This window comes from Bos javanicus, chromosome 24, assembly GCF_032452875.1.
Source record: "Bos javanicus breed banteng chromosome 24, ARS-OSU_banteng_1.0, whole genome shotgun sequence".
In the NCBI taxonomy this organism is placed as follows: domain Eukaryota; kingdom Metazoa; phylum Chordata; class Mammalia; order Artiodactyla; family Bovidae; genus Bos; species Bos javanicus.
The window spans coordinates 32,771,393-32,792,388 of record NC_083891.1 but is presented as its reverse complement, the minus strand read 5'-3'; the positions used below and the strand labels follow the sequence as shown (position 1 = coordinate 32,792,388).

Below are 20,996 nucleotides of genomic sequence, written 5' to 3'. Positions count from 1 at the left end.
CCCCATGTGAAAGTTCATTTTCTCCCATCATCTTTCAGAAGTTCACATCATCTTCATCCCTTAAATGACCTGGTATGCCGGGAACAGTGGTTTCCTTTCTGCTGGCTTATGCAGGCAGGAAGCAGGGTTCTCCTCCAGGCTCTAGGCAGTAAAGTGTTATTGCAAGTTCAGGTAAGGGTTCTATGATCAGAACGTGTAGATATGATACTGCACAAACCCTATCTTCTCACAGTAACTCGGGAATTGTGGAATCCACTTTTAGTGAGGATGGAGGAGTGGTTCCTACCACTCCACATGGGCAGTGTTCTGAATATGAGATTACAGCAGTTTTCCTTCATTGGGAAGTTCCATCAACCTTTCTTCTAATTTTAATCTGACATTATTTACTTGAATTTCTTCTCTCACAATTTGTTTTATCCTAAAATAATGTAAATGAAATATTTTGTATTTTGTAGTCAACTCCCTGTGAGATATTTGGAGATTAGAGGGATGGAAACCAAGTCAGAATATCATTGTCTTTGAGGCACCAGGGTTGATTTCTAGGCTTCTATTCCTTACTTTGAGCCTCAAAATCTGCCTTTTCTTTTAAGAAAGAGAACTTCCAACACAAAACCTTTAGCAGAGAGGCAAAGAGCCTAAGGCACAGTTTGGCAGAAACCACCCTCTTCGTACCCATACACGTCTTATAAAAAGCAAATGGAAAAGAGTATGCTTCTAGCTTTTGCCCCTCTACGTTCTTCCACTAATTTAATGAACAAAATATGAAGTGTATAAATAGCGCAGAGGTTTAGCGCTGATAACCAAGGCAGACTGCCTTGCTTCTTTGTTTTTTAATGTTTATTTGTTTATCTGACTGCATCAGGTCTTAGTTGCTGCTCGTAGGATCTTCACTGCAGCATGGGTTTCTCTCTGTAGCGTGTAAGCTCTGAGGCATGTGGGCTCTTAGTTCTCCAACCAGAGACTGAAGCTGTGTCCCCTGCATTGGAAGGTGGATTCTTAACTCCTGAACCACCATGGAAGTCCCCGCACTGCCTTGTTTTGATCCCTGCTCTGTCACTTACAAAGCTAAGACTAGTTTCAGTTCATAGATAGATAATGTTTCACAAAAGTATTAAAGCACACATGAGAAGCTGTGTGGGAATCCAGATCCAGGGTAGAAGTGACCTCTGAGAAGGGAGAGGCGACTAGGACTGGGGCGGGCTATATAAGGGGCTTCAGTTTTAACAGTAATGTTTAATTTCTTAAGATGGTCATGTGTATGCAGGTATAGTCTCTATTTTTGTGTGTTCATGAAATGTTTTCTTAACTAAAAAAATTTTTTTAATTGAGCAAGAGCTTTCCAAGTGACAAAAAACAGAAGGGCATGCCATAGACTCAGGATGTGTGGAGAGTATGAAGGGCCGAGGGCAAGTAGAAGAGACAGGTGTAAAATGAGCCTTGAGTGTTGTGGGGGAGCTCTGTCCCCATGGGCACCTTGCGGTGACTACAGCTCAGGCATCACTAAGCACCCCTGCCTGATACCTGCATAGACAGGGTCCTCCGTAGATACATGCTTGGGAGATAAAATGTAGAGGTGATGTAAGTATCATTCCTAGAGTTATTCTTTAGATAGTTAGGGAATATTATTTTCTGTGTTTTAATGCAGAGGTGCCCAAGGGGATCCACAGACCAGAGCTAGTCAGACGTTTGTTACTGCTCCATTATATATAAGTACAAAATTGCGAGTAAAGGCTTAGAAGCTTTCAGTAACTTGAATTGCTTCAATATCCCAGAATGGGATCAGTAGGCTTGTATTTTGCACACTTTTTCATTTCATTTTTCTAGTATTTAAGTTTTCATATATTTTACAAAACTATTGGTCCAGGGCAGATAACAGGGGGAAAAAATGGTCCTTTACCCTGAATTTAAGAAGCACATTCTAGAGAGCCTCGATGCACTTATTTTTAAGGACTGAGTGCCTATAATAAATGCAACCAGAACATGTAACATGTTAATGAGAAATTATTCCTTAAAGAGTTAATTCTTTAAAAAAATATTTTGATGTATTGTACATCGACTATATCATATTGAGTGCTTCCATACAAGTTAGTTCATTTGCACAAAAACCTTCTGGGGTTGGAATAATAGTAATTATTATTAATGTTATATATTAATAGGGCTATAATACATATTAGCAGGGTTAATTTAATATTAATATTATAACCCTATTACTAATTTTATATATAATTAGAGTTTATATTATAATATATAATATTATTACTAATAGGATCATGATATTAATCCTGTTAATATGTATTTTAACCCTATATATTTAAGTCCCTATATTACAATTATGTATTATATAATATTTATATCATATATTGCATATTATATATCATATTTATCACATTATATATTATATGTAAAACCTCATTATTATAATACATTAATATATTATGATGATGGTGGTGGTATTATTATGACATTAATATGGCTAATATTATATTAATATTATAACCATAATAATGATGGTAATAATTTAATGATTATTGTTGCTGGCACAGACAACAAAGTAGACTTCCCAAAGACCCTTGGCTTGTAGGTAGGAAGAACAGGAGGGCTTTACTCCACTACTCCTGGAGCAGCCGCCTGAGTGTAGACTCCAGGCCTAGGGGGCAGCTACACACCTTCAGTCCCTATCCTAGCCACTTGGGAGCAGCTACAGTCACAAGCCTCCACCCCGAGCACCCCACCTTTCTCCCCTGGACCAGCTAACACCGTGGATCTGGTCCCTCTCAGGTTGCCATCCCCATGAGATTCAACGGTAGATCTGGAGTTGAAGTCCGGCTGCCAAATGACCTGGAAGACTTGAAAGGATACACATCTCTTTCTTTGTTTCTCCAAAGACCTGAAACAACAGAAACTGGTGGGACTGAGAATATGTTTGTGATGTACCTTGGAAATAAAGATGTAAGTATTGCTCTGACATTTCCATGGTTTTTAAAACAGAATATGGCTTTTGAGGTGCATGACACAGTCATGTCACTGCCATTGGCATGGTAGGAGGAGATTCCACTGCCTCTGATGGCTCCATGGGAGATCTCTCATCAATTTAGAGTTGCTTTTGGAGGTGGGGATCTAGAAGCCGTGCTAGATGGGCCCAGCATGTGAGCACATGTGTGTGTACACATGAGCACATCCATCCCTGGGGCTGAAGATCAGCACCCTCCCCTCTCAACCAGCAGCAGTATCAAGGCTTTCTGGAGATCAGAGCAGCTCCTCCTCACTGCTCTGGACTCTCCTCTTCTCAGGGCGCCCAGCCGCAGACCCTCCCATGTCTCTGGGGTGGAGACCCTCTGTGAACAGGGCCTGGAGAGAAATTAAGCCCCTCCTGCTTCATTAGTGAGAAATCCAGTTGCTTCATTGCTATAATTCCAAATTCTTTAAACCACCACTATTATAGATATTTTAAGCAGTTTATTTTAGCTTTTAATTCCTCCTCTTAAAATATGTCTCTTCCACGTAAGTGTCAGAGGAACAGGTAATTAGTGACTAGGTTATTTATACATGAGTGGAAAAGAAATGGGCATCCCAGGTGGCTCAGTGGTAAAGAATCTGCCTACCAGAGCAGGAGATGCAAGAGATATGGGTTTGATCCCTGGGTCAGGAAGATCCCCTGGAGAAGGAAATGGCAACCCACTCTAGTATTCTTCCCTGGGAGATCCCACGGACAGAGGAGCCTTGCAGACTACAGGCCCTCGGATCACAAAGAGTTGGTCACGACTGAGAGACTGAACACATGCGTGTGGAAAAGAAATGCCTGAAGTATGGTTCTTGAGAATTCTTGGCAGTTAGGAAATCGCTGGCCGTCACTAGTGGACACTGTATTTAAGGATTCCTAAAATCAGCACTGTTGTTGGTTACTCGTTCACGCTTCAAGGATTGGGGATTTATTTGTAACTTTCTTATGACTCTGCTTTGTATTATTTGCAGAATGTACATGACTTTATTCCTTCAACAAACTTATACCATGTATCTACTACGTGCCACAGCCTGTATTTATGTAAACAAAAATTTGTGTCTTGAATGTACTTAATGTATACTTAAAACAGGTTAAAATAGTAAATTTCACATTATGTATATTGTACTACAGTTTTCAAAAATTTGTTTTTACCTTAAGGTGCTCACATTCTAATAGGGAAGAAAGATCCATACACAGCTGACATGATAACACAGAGAGAACAAGATGCCCAGAGTATTGAGGGGACCTTGTATGGCATAGGAAGAGCATAAATGGCTTATCTTCTTCGCAGAATGAAATTGAATGGCAGCCTGAGCCCGTATCTGGTTCATCTTTATGTCAGGCACTTGGCAAATACTTGCAGACTGAGCGAATGGAGGAGTGGATAAATGAATGCCCTCCTGATAACGTGAGCAAAGACAGCCCAGACATTAATTAACTGTGCTGTCTGTATTATTTTATACCAGAATGTACCTCATTCATTCTGTCTGCCCAGGGCTGACTACATGAAAGCTGTTATCTATTTGAAATGCACCCCCTGGGGATGGTGAGTTCGAAGAATACGGTATGTGAAATGCTTTGGTGTCTCCAGGCTTCCAGGGACTACATCGGCATGGCTGTTGTAGACGGCCAGCTCACATGCGTCTACAACCTGGGAGAGGGTGAGGCTGAGCTCCAGGTGGACCAGACCTTGACCGAGAGCAAAACTCAGGAAGCAGTGATGGACCGGGTGAAATTCCAGAGGTACGAGTCTGATTGAGCACAGCTCTTTGGTGATCTGACCTGCGGTCACCAAACTTTAATTTTATATTTAGCTTTAATTTCTTTCATCTCCTCGTAAATCTTTTATAACTTTATTTTCTGACTTATTTTTTAAACAGAATTTATCAGTTTGCAAGGCTTAATTACACCCTAAAAGCCACCTCCAGTAAACCAGAAACACATCAATTCCATGACATGGATAGTGGAAATAGCAACACACTCCTCAATTTGGATCCTGAAAATGCCGTATTCTATGTTGGAGGTTACCCAACTGATTTTAGAGTAAGTTCGAATGTTATTTCACAGAATGGAAATATTTAAAATTTAATTTGGCATAATGATGTTTTGATCAGTTATATGTAAAATGGATTAATGATATATTCTTAAAGCGTCTATAGTGATAATTACTAAACTTATTGAATTATTTTATATGCAGTGATCTAGGTATAAGTGTATAATTTAAATAAGCATCATTATCATTCCTATTTCACAGATGATGAAACTGAAACAGAGAGGTTGAATAACTTGCCCAAGATCAGACAGCTAGAAAACAGTGAAGCCAGGGCATCTGTCTTCAGGGTCTGCATGCTCACCCCTAAGCTATATTGATGATTAAAAGCTATAGAGTTAAACTGTTTCTTGGTCAACCTAATCATTGTCCTTTGTTCAATTAGTGAAAAGTTTTTTATTGTTTTTTTTTTCAGCCTCCTAGTAGACTGAAATTTCCTCCATACAAAGGTTGTATTGAATTAGATGACCTCAATGAAAATGTTCTGAGCTTGTACAACTTCAAAAAGACTTTCAATCTCAACACAACAGAAGTGGAGCCTTGTAGAAGGTAAATAAAACCTAGAAGCTGATGTCTCTCTGTGATTTTGCAGTCATATAGCATAAAAAGCATATGTAATTTATACTTAAGGAATGTAAATTAAATAAGGAAAAGTCTTTTCCTTATTCATATAAGATATTAGATGGACAGAATTTTCTTGATTTTGAAAAAAGTAAATCTTTCTTCAGTTTTTGGCGCCTCCTACCACAAGTATTCAGCATTAGATGGTGCCTGATTTAGGGCACAAACTATTTATTTACTGTAAATTTTTTAAAAAGTAAAACAATAGTCCATAAAGAACACCATGACTTTGGCATATGAACCTATTTGAAAGTTGCTGCCTTGAGCTTGTGACCTACCCCTAAGTTTAAAAGATTGGGAAGATTCTAATATGAGACAGACTATTTATTACTCAGAATAAAATTATATTTCATTATATATTATTTCTTACATGGCAAGACCTTCAGCTGCTGGGTCACATCTTCCTAAACAGATGTTTGCAATAGGGTCTCCTGAAGAGCATCTCTGTTGAGGTAGAGTTTGATCATTGTAGAGTGTAAGAGCAGATCCAGGAGATACAGTGGACTGTTTTAACATTAAATTTAAAGATGTTTCCTCTTTAACAAAACATGACAACTTGATTGCATAGGCTTTGCTCGCTTTTCATCAATAAGCATTGTTTCCTGGCAGTCTTTTGCTGCTGTGTTCTCACTTAATGGTGATTGGTGTTGACAGGAGAAAAGAAGAATCAGACAAAAATTATTTTGAAGGTACAGGCTATGCTCGAGTTCCAACTCAACCAAACGCCCCCTTCCCCACCTTTGGACAGACGATTCAGACCACTGTGGACAGAGGTTTGCTGTTTTTTGCAGAAAACCAGGTAACCTATGACAAGCATCCAGATGTTACCAAATACGTTCATTCATTTGAACAATTTTGGGGTAACTGAGTCATTATAAACAAACAATGTATCTGAAAAACAATGTGCAAATGTTAGCTGCATCCTTTCCCTCGGTCCTACTCTGTTGGATTGGCCAAAAAAGTTCATTTCCATAACATTTTACGGAAAAACTCAAACTTTTTGGCCAACCCAATACTTTTTTTGGCTGTGTGAGTGTGTGTTGGTAAGGCAAGTCATCCAGAATTTAAGATGCCACCAGAATGTGGGAGAAATTGCCACTTAGCCATTCTGTTTGTGTTGTCAGTTTTATTCTTTGAAAACTACTGTTTGCGTAATAATCTTTGCTTATTCTGCCTAAAAGAAATGTTAAGTCTTCCTGGGGTCTCTGAAAGCTAAGCTGTTCGACCTCCTGCTGTTTGCTTCTTGGTCTGATTCTTTTCAGGCCGTAAGAGATTTCATCTCTATCTGCCTGACCCTTGACTTTCCAAGACATGGAGGCTTCTCTGTTTTCAAGCAGCTGAGGTTCCTGGAGACCATTCTGACATCTCCTAGTTTAGAAAAGGCCAAAAGTGACACTGTGTGAGTGATCGTCAGCACCATCTGCTGGTAGATAGGCCTAGACTTAATCTCTCTAGACAATGAGCTCTTCTTGAAGATGCTGCATAGAACATGTCATTGTTCAGTCCCTCAGTCATGTCTGATTCTTTGTGACCCCATGGACTGTAACACACCAGGCTTCCCTGTCCTTCACTGTCTCCCAGAGTTTGCTCAAACTCATGTCCATTGAGTCAGAGATACCATGCAGCCATCTCATCCTCTGTTACCCCCTTCTCCTTCTGCCCTAAATCTTTCCCAGCATCAGGGCCTTTTCCAATGAGTCGGCTCTTCGTGTCAGGTGGCCAAAGTATTGGAGTTTCAGCTTTAGCATCAGTCCTTCCCATGAATATTCAGGGTTGATTTTCTTTAGGATGGACTGGTTGGATCTCCTTGCGGTCCAAGGGACTCTCAAGAGTCTTCTCCAGCACCACAGTTTGAAAGCATCAGTTCTTCAGTACTCAGCCTTCTTTATGGTCCAAGTCTCACATCCATATGTAACTACAGGAAAAACCATAACTTTGACTATATAGACCTTTGTCAGTGAAGTGATGTCTCTGCTTTTTAATGAGCTGTCTAGGTTTGTCATAATAGCTTTCCTTCCAAGGAGCAACTGTGTTTTAATATCATGGTTGCAGTCACCATCCATTGTGATTTTGGAGCCCAAGAAAATAAAATCTGCCACTGTTTTCATTTTTTCCCCATCTGCTTGCCATGAAGTGATCTTAGTTTTTTGAGTGTTGAATTATAAACCAGCCTTTCACTCTCTTCTTTCACCTTCATCAAGAGGCTTGGAGAAATATGGACCAGTCTATGGGATTTTCAGTTTGAGAATGCAGGATTGATATGGAGCTTGAGATTTTACCAGACACTTTGCCTACAGGGTGGGGACACAGACCTGGTCCACCTCTCCTCTCTTGCGGTTGTTCTGGACTCCTAGGGAGAGTCCAAGGCTGAACCAGTTCTGATGGTTTGGGGCATCCTGACCTTCCTGAAGAATGCAGAGAGCTAAGAAGTCACACAGCACCTTCAGGGCAAGGCAGTTGTTTTCCGCAACAAGGTCTTCTTTGTACTAGGTTTGGCCAAATATTTTGTAAGATGTTACGGAAAAACCTAAATGAACTTTTTGGTCAACTCAATACATTTTGAAGTTCTTGGAGACCAAGAATCAGAAATACTATTTATATTAGAAGAAATCTTATGAAATGCCATTAGTAACCAGATAAAAGGAGCTTTCCTGGTAGCTCAGTTGGTAAAGAATCCACCTGCAATGTGGGAGACCTGGGTTCAGTCCATGAGTTGGGAAGATCCCCTGGAGAAGGGAAAAGCTACCCACTCCAGTATTCTGGCCTGGAGAATTCCATGGACTGTTTAGTCCATGGGGGTCACAAAGAGTTGGACACAACTGCACGACTTTCAGTTTCACTTTTTCACTTTCAATCAGATATGAGAAAATGATCCCCAGTGCTGCTGTTAAGTAGGATGAATTGATGTTATTCTGTTCTTTGTGAGTGTGATGAACCCTCACTGACTTCTGAGAGCAAGGCTTAGGATCCAGAGAAGTACTGACTTTCCTTTTAGGTAAGGACTCTTGTTGGGCTTCCCAGGTGGCACCCAGTGGTAAAGAAACAAAAACAACAAAAGCCCACCTGCCAATGCAGGAGATGTAAGAGACATGGGTTTGATCCCTGGGTTGGGAAGGCACTGGAGGAGGGCACGGCAACCCACTCCAGTATTCCTGCCTGGAGAATCTCGTGGACAGAGGAGCCTGCCGGGCTACAGTTCATGGGGTTGGAAAGAGTCAGACATGACTTAGTGAGTAAACAGCAACAACAAAGCAACCATTAAATGGAAGATAGAGGAGAAATAGGAATACATCAGAAAACAGATGGAGGAAAGTGGGGTTTGAAGAAGACCCTGCCTCTCTCCAAAATGTGCATGCATGCTCAGTCGTTTCAGTCACGTCTGATTCTTTGCAACCCCATGGACTGTAGCCCACCAGGCTCACCAGCCAGGAATTCACCAGGCAAGAATACTGGAGTGGGTTGCCATTTCCACCTCTAGGGGTCTTCCAAACCCAGGGATTGATTGAACCCTCATCTCTTACATCTCTTGCATTGGCAGGTGGGTTCTCTACCACTAGCACCACCTGGGAAACCCCTCCAAAAGGTAGCAATCGTATTTGCCAATGATATTTGTGATCTGTATCTTTTAAGTTGCCAGTTTTACATGCTGGTTATAGATTGGTATAAAACAAAATCATGACAGTAGCGAGCATTTATTGTTTCCTTCCTGTGTGCTGGTTACTGTATAGATTGTTTAATGTGATTGACAGGGTTCAGCCGTCATCCCCATCCCAGGAGTTGAGTACTAAGCACTGTTGTCCCTTTGAACTAGGAAGGCAGGTGAAGCTGAGAGCAGGCTGGAGTTTGAGTACACGTGGCTCTGTCTGAGAATTCTCCTAATCTACATTGTCCCCATGCTGTAGGATCATTTCATATCTCTGAATGTGGAAGACGGCCGACTCATGGTGCGGTACAAACTGAATTCAGAGCCGCCTAAAGAAAAAGGAATCAGAGACATCATAAACGACGGGAAGGATCATCTGGTACGTCCTTTGAATCTGTTTATCTGAATCCTTTAAGTTAGTGCACAGAACACTTTTCTATTAGATGAACTTATTAGCTGAGAGACATATCCTTTTAAAATCTGAACATTTTGCATGAAATATATAACATCCATATGGTATAGATAAAATGTGATTAATTTCATGGATATATGTATATGTATGGCTGAGTCCCTTTGCTATTCATCTGAAATTGTCACTATCTTGTTAATCGAATATACCCCAATACAAAATAAAAAGTTAACAATAATAAAATATTTTAACATTAAAAAAAATGATTAATTTCAAATGCAGACATTTCGGGAATGCCCTGGTGGTCCAGTAGTTAGGCACCAGGCTTTCACTACCAAGTGTGCAGGCTCAACTTTTGGTCAGAGAGCTAAGGTCCTTCAAACTGTGCGGTGCAGCCAAAACAGACAAACAAACAAATGCAAACATCTCTATTTAAATTTTTATTATTATAATTTTATGCAGATGTGCTACTGTGCTCAGATCCCTTGTATTAATATATATACCATGTATATAAATGAATCTGAAGGAAGGCAAAAACATAATAGCTCTGAACCGTCATGAATAGAATTATTTTATTTCTCATTGCTGGCTGATTCATCTCTCATTTATTTTAGGTTCAGATCAAAATTGGAAAAGTCCAACAACGTATGTGGATAAATGTGGATATTCAAAGCGTTAAAATTGAAGATGATATATTTGATTTCAGCACATACTATCTGGGGGGAATTCCCATTTCCATCAGGGAAAGGTAAGATGATCTTTTTTTAAAGAAGCAAGTCACCTCTCTTAATAGTTATGATTGCTACTGATAAATCTGCCTTGTTTAATTCCAGCAAAAAACAAAGAATTACTTTTCTGTATTAATAGTGTTAGCCAACAGAGTACAACAGGCTGTTATTACTGGGTAACAGGCCTGGCTGTTTGAAAGCTGCAGGGGTTAGGGGTTGGGGTAGTGGGGAGATGAGGAAACAGTGTGCCACTTCCATTGTCGTTCCTGGGAGGAGAAACACCGCATGAGTAGACTTGGTGTTGACAACACTGCCATCAAAAATAGGGGCTATATCTTGGGGTCCTTGTGGACTTCCCCGGTGGCTCAGATGGTAAAGAATCTGCCTGCAGTGTAGAAGACCCGGGTTTTATCCCTAGGTCGGTAAGGTCCCCTGGAGAAGAGAATGCTACCCACACCAGTATTCTTGCCTGGAGAATTCCATGGACAGGGGAGCCTGACGGGTTACAGTCCATGGGCTTGCAGAGTGTCAGACATTACTAAGCAACTAACACTTTCACTTTCACTTGGGGTCCTGGTTGGTACAGAGGAGAGCACAGGCGGCCCTGGGCACAGAAGGCTGGGGCACTGAAGTGCCTCCTAGGACATGAGGCACATTTGTATTACCTGCCCCCTTATGTGTGTGTTATCGGGGAGGGACCAGGGGATGAATGGATACACGAATGAATTAAATTAACTTGAATGGAAGTAAAGTTTAATGTGAATGAGAAAAACAAACACCACTCTGAGGATACACTTAAAAATAACTCCCATTTTGTTCGTTTGTTTACATCCTTCCAAATGGCTGACAGTGATGTGTGAAAAAAAGATTCCTTGGAAGGGTTACTATAGCCTCATGACTAAGCTAAGAGAGCTCCCAAAATGTTTGGTGATGATTGCTTTCATATGAGATCTGAGGCTGGTTAACTCTTTCTAATTTATCCATCATTTAGAAGGAGCACTAGATGTGATTTATGAAGTGTTGTGCCAAGGTGGTCTTCTCAAATCCTTATACATTTGAACAGCTGTCCAGCCTCAATAAGGAGGCACTAATCTTTGTCTTAAAGTTGTCTGGGGACTTCCCTGGAGGTCCAGTGATTGACACTTAGCCTTCCAATACAGGAGATGCAGGTTTAATACGCAGTTAGGGAGCTAAGATCTTAATGTGCCTCCTGCCCACAAAACCAAAGTATAAAAGAAGAAGCAATATTGAAGCAGATTCAATAAAGACTTTTAAAAAATGTTCTACATCAACAAGATCATAAAAATAAAAGCTGTCAGGGTTGCCCCCAAAGACAGAGATGCAGGTGAGAAAGTTCAGCACTTTAATAGAGTTTGGGAGTGAATGTCTTTCCTCCCTAGGTTCTTTGAACTAGAAGGGACCTTATGGATCATGGTATGTAACTTCTTAATTTTAATGTAGAAATTAAGAGCCAAAGAGGTAATATTAATATTTAATATAATCAGTACTAAATAGCAGTTCAACCTTGAATAGCTAGTTATGAATGGCCAGTAAACTTGGTTTTATTCAATTAAATGTAATAAAATAGAGTAACCTAAGGCAGCACCATTCACACATTGGAGGCTGTCATTTATTTGCTCATTGCACAAGCACTCATTGGGTTTCTAATGCCATTAGGTAGTGTGGTCAGTTCTGGGATGATGAAGAACAGGGAAGAATCTCAAGTATAGCAGAAGGGAGACAGTAGAACAAGGCCAGTGCTATCAGACGGGAAGCTCAGGGTGATAGGGACCCAGTAAAGGAATCTATCTACCCATTTAGGGTATCAGGAAAGTGGTCTCTGACTAGATCTGAAAGAACCTGACATATGAAAGGTAACATATGTAAAGAGATAAGAACCAAAGTGTGAACTCTTAAGAGACACTATGAGGCAGGCCCTTGTGGCTGGTGTGGGAAGCAGGGGCCAGACCACAGAGGATCTTGAAAGTCACAGTAAGGACCACTGGGGGCTTCCACAGAGAAAGGACATGATCAGACTTGGGTTTTCAGTAGCTTGCTGTAGTGCAGGGTGCAGATTGGATTAAGAGGGAAAAAGCAGAGGCAGGTGGAGAGGTTTGAAGATGAGTATAACAGGTGAGAGGCAGGTGGTCTGCCCACGGAAACGACAGGGCCAATGAGGAAGAGAGTGGATTCTTGTTATGCTTAGGGCAGCAGATGGGCAGTGCTGAAAGGTTGCTTGGGTTTGAAGAATAACAAAGAAAAGTGCTCAAGAAGGACTTTGATCTAGCGCTTGGACAGATGGCCAGCACCAGCAGAGAAACGGGTGGTGAGCTCAGTCTGAGACAGGCTTAGTCCCAGGAGACAGCAGTTGGAGATACCTGGAAAGGACTAGATGGAAGGCCTTGACCTCTAGAGAGACGTCCAGGCTGGAGCAAGGGTAAATAAAGCTTGAGAACGGGTGGCTACTGAGGTTATGGGGGCAAGTAGGCTCCCCCAGAGCGGCGAGGGATTCTCAGAGGTGTTTGCCTCTGTGTGGCTACAGCAGAAAGTCCACAGACCATGATGAGGATGTTGGCCAAGCAAAGTTTACTAGGAAAAACTAATGGGTGAGGATCCAAAGAAATGGTTCAGTTTGGGCTTAGCCATCAATGAGTAGGGTGACCTTGGATTATAGTCAACACTCAACCTTTGCCTTTTTATTTCTGTCCATTAAAGAAATACATATATGGGTATTGTGGTAAAGAATTTGCCTGCCAATGTAGGAGACACAAGAGATTTGGCTTCAATCCCTGGTTTGGGAAGATCCCCTGGAGAAGGCAATGACAACCCACTCCAGTATTCTTGCCTGGAGAATCCCATGGACAGAGGAGCCTGGTAGGCTACAGTCCATACGGTTGCGAAGTCAGACATGACTGAGTGTGCACGTGTGCACGTATGTGTGCCTGTGTGCACACACACACATATAGATGGACATACAGAATTTTCCTAGGCATCTGTTTTAGGGTCTTCCAAACAGGGACTGCTTCCTTTTTCTGGGTAGGTTTATACTTTGAGTTTTGAGTCAATCTATAAGGACTTGGAATATGCAGGAGACAGAGGCTGGTCAAAAGATTTCACTGAGCTTTTCCTCTCTCTTAAGTAAAATGCTTAACAGTATTCAGCTGTCTGGCCCTGCTTCATCCCTCTGGTGCTGTCCTTGATGGTTCAGAGTCCTGAGACCCCCTTCTGACGTGGGTCATGGAGGATTTCTCCCCAGTGACCCACAGCTGAGTCTGTAGGGACAACCAGCAGTTCTTTCAAAGAGGGGAGGTGCCCTGAGCCCTGGCAGGGGAGTAGTGGAGACAGTCAATGCTTGAGTCTAACGTGGAGAGAAGCAGGCCTCATGTATGTTACCTCTGTGTTCAGGCGCATAGGCAAGAGACCTTGTGAGCGTGGTGTTTTTTCTCTCTCCCTGTAGCATACCTTCTGGGACTCAGGACCCAGATCTTGGAGTGACTTGTGTAGGATTAGAGTCGGAAGCAAGCCACAGTCTGTTAATCCCATCTGCTTCCCATGAGGAGAGCAGATCACCCCTGATGATGCCAGAGATGCACTGTCATCCCTGACAGTGCCTCAGACCAACAAAAAACACTTCCCGAGGAGTTATGTACATCATTGTATCACAGAGTGTGATAATATCACATCACAATGAAACGAACTCCAAAACTAAACACCGAGCAAGGATCTGTTGAGCATTTGTTAATACCCAGCACTGAGTTCGGGATTTGATTTTGTTCCTCCTGCTCTCTGAGATCTGCCCACAGTAGGCTGTACCCGGCTAAGCCTTTGTGAACAGCGTGGTCCACGGTGTGTACACATACCCCAGCATACACACCCATTCTTATGGCAGCCTACAGCCCTCCTCAGCCATGTTCCTCTAGCAGGTGTGCTCAGACCTGAATTCCGGAGCAAATGTGGAACTCTAGGCCCTCAGATGAGCCAGAGTATTGAGAACATCCCAAAGAATAGTGGAAATGAGTCTTTCATTTTAACATCTCCGCTGTAGGTAACTGTTATGTAGGAAAGAGTCATGATCATTCCAGTGCTGTGGGTGCACACCTGTGTAAGCATAAAGAGAAAGGGCTTCAGGTCACACTAGCTTGTGTGACACACTGACCCCCGGGACCCCAATGCTGCCACCTTCCTTCTGCATGACCTCGTGGGAGTCACTTAACCTTCCCAGCCTCCTTGTACATCTGTAATGTGGGCACAGTGATGCCCTGGCTCTTAGAGGGGTCGTGGGATTCAGAGTAAAGGATTTAGCACAGTGCCTGGCATATGCTAAGTGCTCAGTAATGTCAGGTGAGAAAATATCTCCCTTGTGGGGAAACATAGAGGGAAGGGATAGTTAGGGAGTTTGGGATGGCCAGGCACATGCTACTGTATTTTAAATGGGTAGCCAACAAGGATCTACTGTAGAGCACAGGGAACTCTGCTCAGTTATGTGGCAGCCTGGATGGGAGGGGAGTTTAGGGGAGAATGGATACATGTATCTGTAGGGCTGAGTTCTTTCTCTGTCCACCTGAAACTATTGCAACGTTGCTAATTGGCTATACTCCAATATAAATAAAAATGTAACAATAAATAAATTAAATGATAGTAAATCTTTTTTTAAAAAAAGAAAATATTTCCTTCAAAAGGCTATTGTGAGGATCAGATAATAGTTGTTGTTCAGCAGCTCAGTTGTGTCCGACTCTTTGCGACCCCATGGACTGCCCCACACCAGGCTTCCCTATCCTTCACCATCTCCTGGAGCTTGCTCAAACTCATGTCCATTGAGTCGATGATGCCATCCAACCATCTCATCCTCTGTCAACCCCTTCTACTCCTGCCTTCAATCTTCCCAACATCAGGGTCTTTTCCAAAGAGTTGGCTCATCACATCAGGTGGCCAGAGTATTGCAGCTTCAGCTTCAGCACAAAACAGGTGTTCCTTGTCTGTCAGCTACCTTCCTTTCCCCTTTACTTTTTCTGCCACCTTATTCTTCCTTCAACCTGTGCTTTACGGAAAAAAGGAATCAGGAGATGTGGATGAGTTTAAAACATGTTGAAACCCAAGAGAGAATGGATCAAAATATTAAATTAATGAGTTAATAAATATTAACATGTGGACAAATAGACAAGCCCCAGGAATGGATATGAATTTTCCTCCTCTCCTGAGGCAAGAAGCCAGTTTTATAAAATCATCAAGCTTGTGCTGCAATGCCCATGAGGATTTGTTTCTTCCTTTTAATGAAATTTAATTTTATGCAGATTACATGTAGCTCAGCTGTTTATAATGAATTGCATGAAAATGAAGGCAGACATCTTTCCATTTAGAAGAGTGTGCCGCTTTAGGGATTAGCAATGAAGTCAGCTTTGTGTTTATCTTAGTACATCATTTGCTTAAGAAACACAAATATTTGCCCGGACTTCAGTCATTTCACGTATGTTAGTGTTTTTGTGTGACATCCGCTCCAGATAGATCCAAAAGTCAAATCAAAGGGGAAATGCCACGGCAGTTACGTAGGAAGAGCTGCTTTATCAATTGCTTCTTTATGGGGGCTTCCCTGGTTGAGAGTCCACGCTGCCAATGCAGGGGGTAATGGGTTTGATCCCTGGTCAGGGAGCTAACATCCCACATGCTGTGCAGCCCAACCAAAAAAAAAAAAATTTTTTTTAATTAAGAAAAAAGAAATTGTTATAGTGATGCACTGATATGATGGGGATAGTTACAACTCTGCCATCTCACCCTGAGTCCTTGCTCTGCACTGGGCACCACTGGAGTACGTTACCCACATTATCTCATTTAAACTCTGGGCTGGGAAGCAGATTACCACTTTCCTGTGGTATAAATGAGGAGACAGAAGCACAGAGAAGACACCCGGGACAGAACTTGGACCCACACAGCCTGCCTCCAGAGCCCAATGCTCCAGAGCAGCTTCTCTCGGAAGCACCTCCTGAGTGCCCAGGACCGAGTGCCACGGAGGGTTCCGAGTACCTCCTGGACGTGAACTTGTTTAATCCTCACAGTGACCTCTTGCCCAGCCTGAACAGTTAGGTGGTGGTGGATATAACATATGAGGCTGGACAGTGCTTTCCATTGTTCCAGCTTGGCATTGATTAAATATACCAAGCCACACTTTTCCTAATTGACTAGGACCAAAAAGTAATAATTTATTTCCTTGGTGTTTACAGTGGCTGACTTAAAACTGGACAGGAAAAAAAGATTAAGAAGTTTTCTAGAGTATTTCTGGCTCTAATAAATTACTTCCTTATTTAGTTATTCAAAGAGTGAGTTGCTCAGTCGTGTCTGACTTTTGAAACCCCATGGACTGTAGCCCACCAGGCTCCTCTGTCCATGGGATTTCCTAGGCAAGAATACTGGAGTGGGTTGCCATTCCCTTCAGGGGACCTTCCCAATCTCCCACATTGCAGGCAGATTCTTTACCACCTAAGCCACCAGGGAATTTAATATATATTTATATGATGTTTCTGCTGCTGCTGCTGCTGCTGCTAAGTCGCTTCAGTCGTGTCCGACTCTGTGCGACCCCATGGACTGCAGCCTGCCAGGCTTCTCCGTCCATGGGATTCTCCAGGCAAGAACACTGGAGTGGGTTGCCGTTTCCTTCTCCAATGATGTTTCTAGTATATCAATTTATTAATATGCTTTTAATTTATGATACACTATCATGACTCCAGGAGAGGATGGGGGGAACAGTTTCAGATGTTGTACATCTTCTATATGTCTATACTTTTTGGGGACACTGGGCATTCTTCTGTCAACATTATTGTATTCATTTTTAATATTGAGAATGCAAATCACACAGAATGGAAATATCTAATAGATTTTCCCAGTATCACAAAATTAGTAGCAGTCTAGAAATCCAATGAGAAGAGATAACCATAAAACACGTACTTGTTCATGGGTGAGAATCTGTAGGGAATGAGTGCCGTGTTTCAGCTGCAGTTCCCCATCAAGCCTGCGCTTGGTCCATCTTCTTTTTCTTGCATCCCCAAATCAGGTTTAACATTTCTACACCTGCTTTCCGAGGCTGCATGAAGAACCTGAAGAAGACCACTGGCGTTGTCAGGTTGAATGATACAGTGGGAGTAACAAAAAAGTGCTCAGAAGACTGGAAGGTAAGTAAAGAGTTCAGAACCTTGCAAAGGAGTGGTCCCCAGCTAACCCATGTTTAGCTTTCGTTAACACACCAGCTTTTGACGTATTCTGATCTGATGAATTGGCTCATTTATTACACTCTCCCTGTACTTGCAAAACCTCTTCAGGCTTGTATATTAAATTTGTAGGAAGGTAGAAATACCAGCTCTACACACAAAAACATCGAGATGGTTGGCAAATTATCACGCAGAAAAAGCAAACTGTTTTTTCCCATGGGTCAGTTCAAGTGAAGTGACCTAGGTTCAGATACTATTATTTCAGCCATGGCATGATTACAGGGCCAGTAATATATTCCATGTTTGCATTTCAGCTCGTGCGATCTGCCTCATTCTCCAGGGGAGGACAGTTGAGTTTCACCAATTTGGACTTCCCATCATCAAGCCACTTCCAAGCCTCCTTCGGATTTCAGACCTTTCAACCCAGTGGCATCTTATTAAGTCATCAGATGGGGGTATGAAATATTGTATGAATGTTGAACAAGATTTAAGCCTGACTCAAGGTTCGATGTCAAAAACAATAGAGGGGTTTTGAAGGTAAATCCGTTGGGCGTTTTTGTCTAGCATCACACAGTAGATGTTTTGTGGATTTCAACCATGGAAGTGGTTGCCCATCCTGGGGTAGGGCCTAAAAGAAATCAGGCTTAGAAAGTAAATTCTAGTTTACAGAATGGGATTTATGTGTATTCGTGGGCTCCGTTTTCATTCTTTTCAGGTATATTTTGAGTGAAGGTGAAGTAGAACTGTTATAAGTAATAATGTAGCTTTAAGTGTTTAGAACTAAGAAAAAAAATCAGAATGTATACCCATTACTCATTTGTGATTCCATAAAAGATAGCTCTTGAGATTCCTTTTTTGGCAGCAGCAACTTGTTGGACAATATTTGCATCAGAGAATGGAAGAAAGTAATGCCTTTTGCTCTTTGTTCCTGTACAGCAAGCCATGATTCTCTAATTTAAGAGTATGTAGCCAGTGTGGTCATGTAGGCGTAAAAGTCAGCTAATACTCCTAAATTGGCCGGTGGAACAACTGGGATTTTAAAATAGAAAGAGAAGTAGGACACTCTCTTTCTTGGGTTTGTTTCTTCAGGACTGCCAGCGCAACAGACAACTAGTATTTGCTGAAAGGAAGGACTAGCTGCCTCTGTGGTTATGTTGCAATGGAACTCTTCTCCTCTCTTGCTGTCTTTTTCAATCAGCTGTTAGAGATCTTTTTTTTTTTTTTTAATTCATGTTCTATTGATTATTTTATTTTTTACTGGAATATAATTGCAGTACAATGTTGTGTTACTTTCTGCTGCAAAACATTGTGAATCAGCCATGTGTATACATATATCCCCTCCCTCTTTAGCCTCCCTCCCACCCCCATCTCAACCCTTCGGGGTCATTACAGAGCACCAAGCTGAGCTCCCTGTGCTATACAGTATAGCTTTGAGATCCTTTTTTAAAAAACAAAACAAAAATACCCCTGAAAAAGCACATGCCTACATTTAGATTGTGAACGTGGCTTTTCTATCAGAGCAGGATATTTTGACCCAGCTCTTTTTTCAAAAAGTATTTGTTTATTTATGGCTGGCTGCACCAGCTCTTAGTTGTGGCACGGGGGCAACTCTTGGTTGAAGTACGCAGGCTTGGCTGTCCCGTGGCATGTGGGATCTTAATTCCCCAACCGGGGATCAAACCCTCATCCCCTGCATTGCAGGGCAGATTCTTAACCATTGGACCGCCAGGGAAGTTCCTTGCCCCAACTCTTGACACACTCTCCAGTTTCCTCCACAGGAGTGGGGACACTTAATACACAGTGTACAATATAGTCCACAAGAGGCGGAAGACTTGGCTTAGCAAAGATGAGGTCAATCCTGGACAAGGCAGGAAGCCTTCAAATATCCTGGGAGCACTGCCTGCAACTTCTTAAGGGATTCAACTTCTTAAGAAATACATTTCAGTTAGCATTCTTTTATCCAGTTATAATAAATATTGCCAATTGAAAAACATCAACATAAAGTGAAACTGACAATGGCTACCACCACACTCTGTAAACATTGTTTTAGGCTCAAAGCTCCCTGAAGAATCACATCTGGTTGAAAACCACAAAAATTATACCTGGTAGGAAAAACACATCAACAAAATGAAAATGACAATGCCAAAAACGACACCAATTTTTTTTGGTATTTTTTAAATATTTATTTTCAACCACACACTAGCAATTAATAGAAAGAATCAAATGATCTTGCCAACATTTATATCTGCAGAGTTTGACATTGGAAAATTGAATCTCCTGGAAATTAGGACCCAAAAATAAAAAATTCATGACTGAAGGGAAGCTGTCATTGTAATCATCTATGAAGAAAATTGATGAATCAAGTCTTTGTTGTAAAAATGTATTCACTATAACATTGATCTTGATGAAAATAACTTCAGCAGAGTGAAAGCGAAAATAGAAAAATTTAGAAATGGTGTATCTTTTGTATAATTGATGGAGACATTAAGCTGGTTAACGAATGTAGATCCATAAAATGCTTTTGACATATTCATCAATGTTGAAATAATTTGCATAAGATTTTTATATTCATAAACAGAGTCCAAATATTCAAAAATAACCTTTAGATCAAAATAGCAAAGTCAAAACACTGGGTTTGAAACATCCTGTTTTGTACATAGTTTTGCTCACACATTCAGTTTTGATACATTCATATTAAGTGCAGGTAGATGGCACTGATGGGTACGTTGTTCTCTGATGATTGCAGGCAAGCAGTCTGCAGGTCACCCTGGAAGACGGTCACATTGAACTGAGCACCAGGGACAGCAGCAGCCCGATTTTCACATCTCCACAGACGTACATGGATGGTTTACTGCACTATGTGTCTGTAATAAGCGACAACTCTGGGTGAGTGGAATGGCTCTTCTGCCAGAGCACTAAGAATTTTATTTTATTTAGTTTAATGGAATTTTCTAGTATCTTTTCTGAGACATGTTTGTCCTCGATGTGGACAGTATTTTACTAGTAAATCTTGACCACCTTTTTGGTACTGTATCAATTTTCTCATTGATTGAGAATCAGCAGTTGGATGGATAAATAAATTGGGGTGCATTCAAAATGGGCGGATGAGAATGAAAGCTCTACAGCTGTGCACAGCACATGGGTGACCCTTGCGTGTAAGGCTGAGCAATAGAGGTCACACGCGAAATCATTATATACCTGATTTCATGTATATAAAATTCGCAGGCAAAACTAAACTATTTCATCAGAATTCAGGATGCTGGTTACTCTTGGAGAGGGAGAACTGGAAAGGGAGCCCAGGCAGGGTGCCTGGGGAGCTGGCAGTGTTGGCGTTTTCACATTTCAAAG

The 20,996-nt window shown here is 41.6% G+C and overlaps 1 protein-coding gene across 4 annotated transcripts in view; it reads left to right on the top strand.

Annotated features, from left to right (window-relative positions):
* LAMA3 (laminin subunit alpha 3) overlaps positions 1–20,996 on the top strand; it is a 260,366-nt gene that overhangs the window by 215,214 nt on the left and 24,156 nt on the right. For all 4 annotated transcript variants that reach the window (XM_061399727.1, XM_061399728.1, XM_061399729.1 and 1 more), the window contains 10 exons: positions 2,779–2,949; positions 4,593–4,744; positions 4,882–5,044; positions 5,467–5,600; positions 6,327–6,471; positions 9,575–9,694; positions 10,339–10,472; positions 17,495–17,612; positions 17,963–18,103; positions 20,395–20,534. In XM_061399727.1, coding sequence (XP_061255711.1) covers positions 2,779–2,949; positions 4,593–4,744; positions 4,882–5,044; positions 5,467–5,600; positions 6,327–6,471; positions 9,575–9,694; positions 10,339–10,472; positions 17,495–17,612; positions 17,963–18,103; positions 20,395–20,534 — 1,418 coding nt within the window. The remainder of the gene's footprint in view (positions 1–2,778; positions 2,950–4,592; positions 4,745–4,881; positions 5,045–5,466; positions 5,601–6,326; positions 6,472–9,574; positions 9,695–10,338; positions 10,473–17,494; positions 17,613–17,962; positions 18,104–20,394; positions 20,535–20,996) is intronic.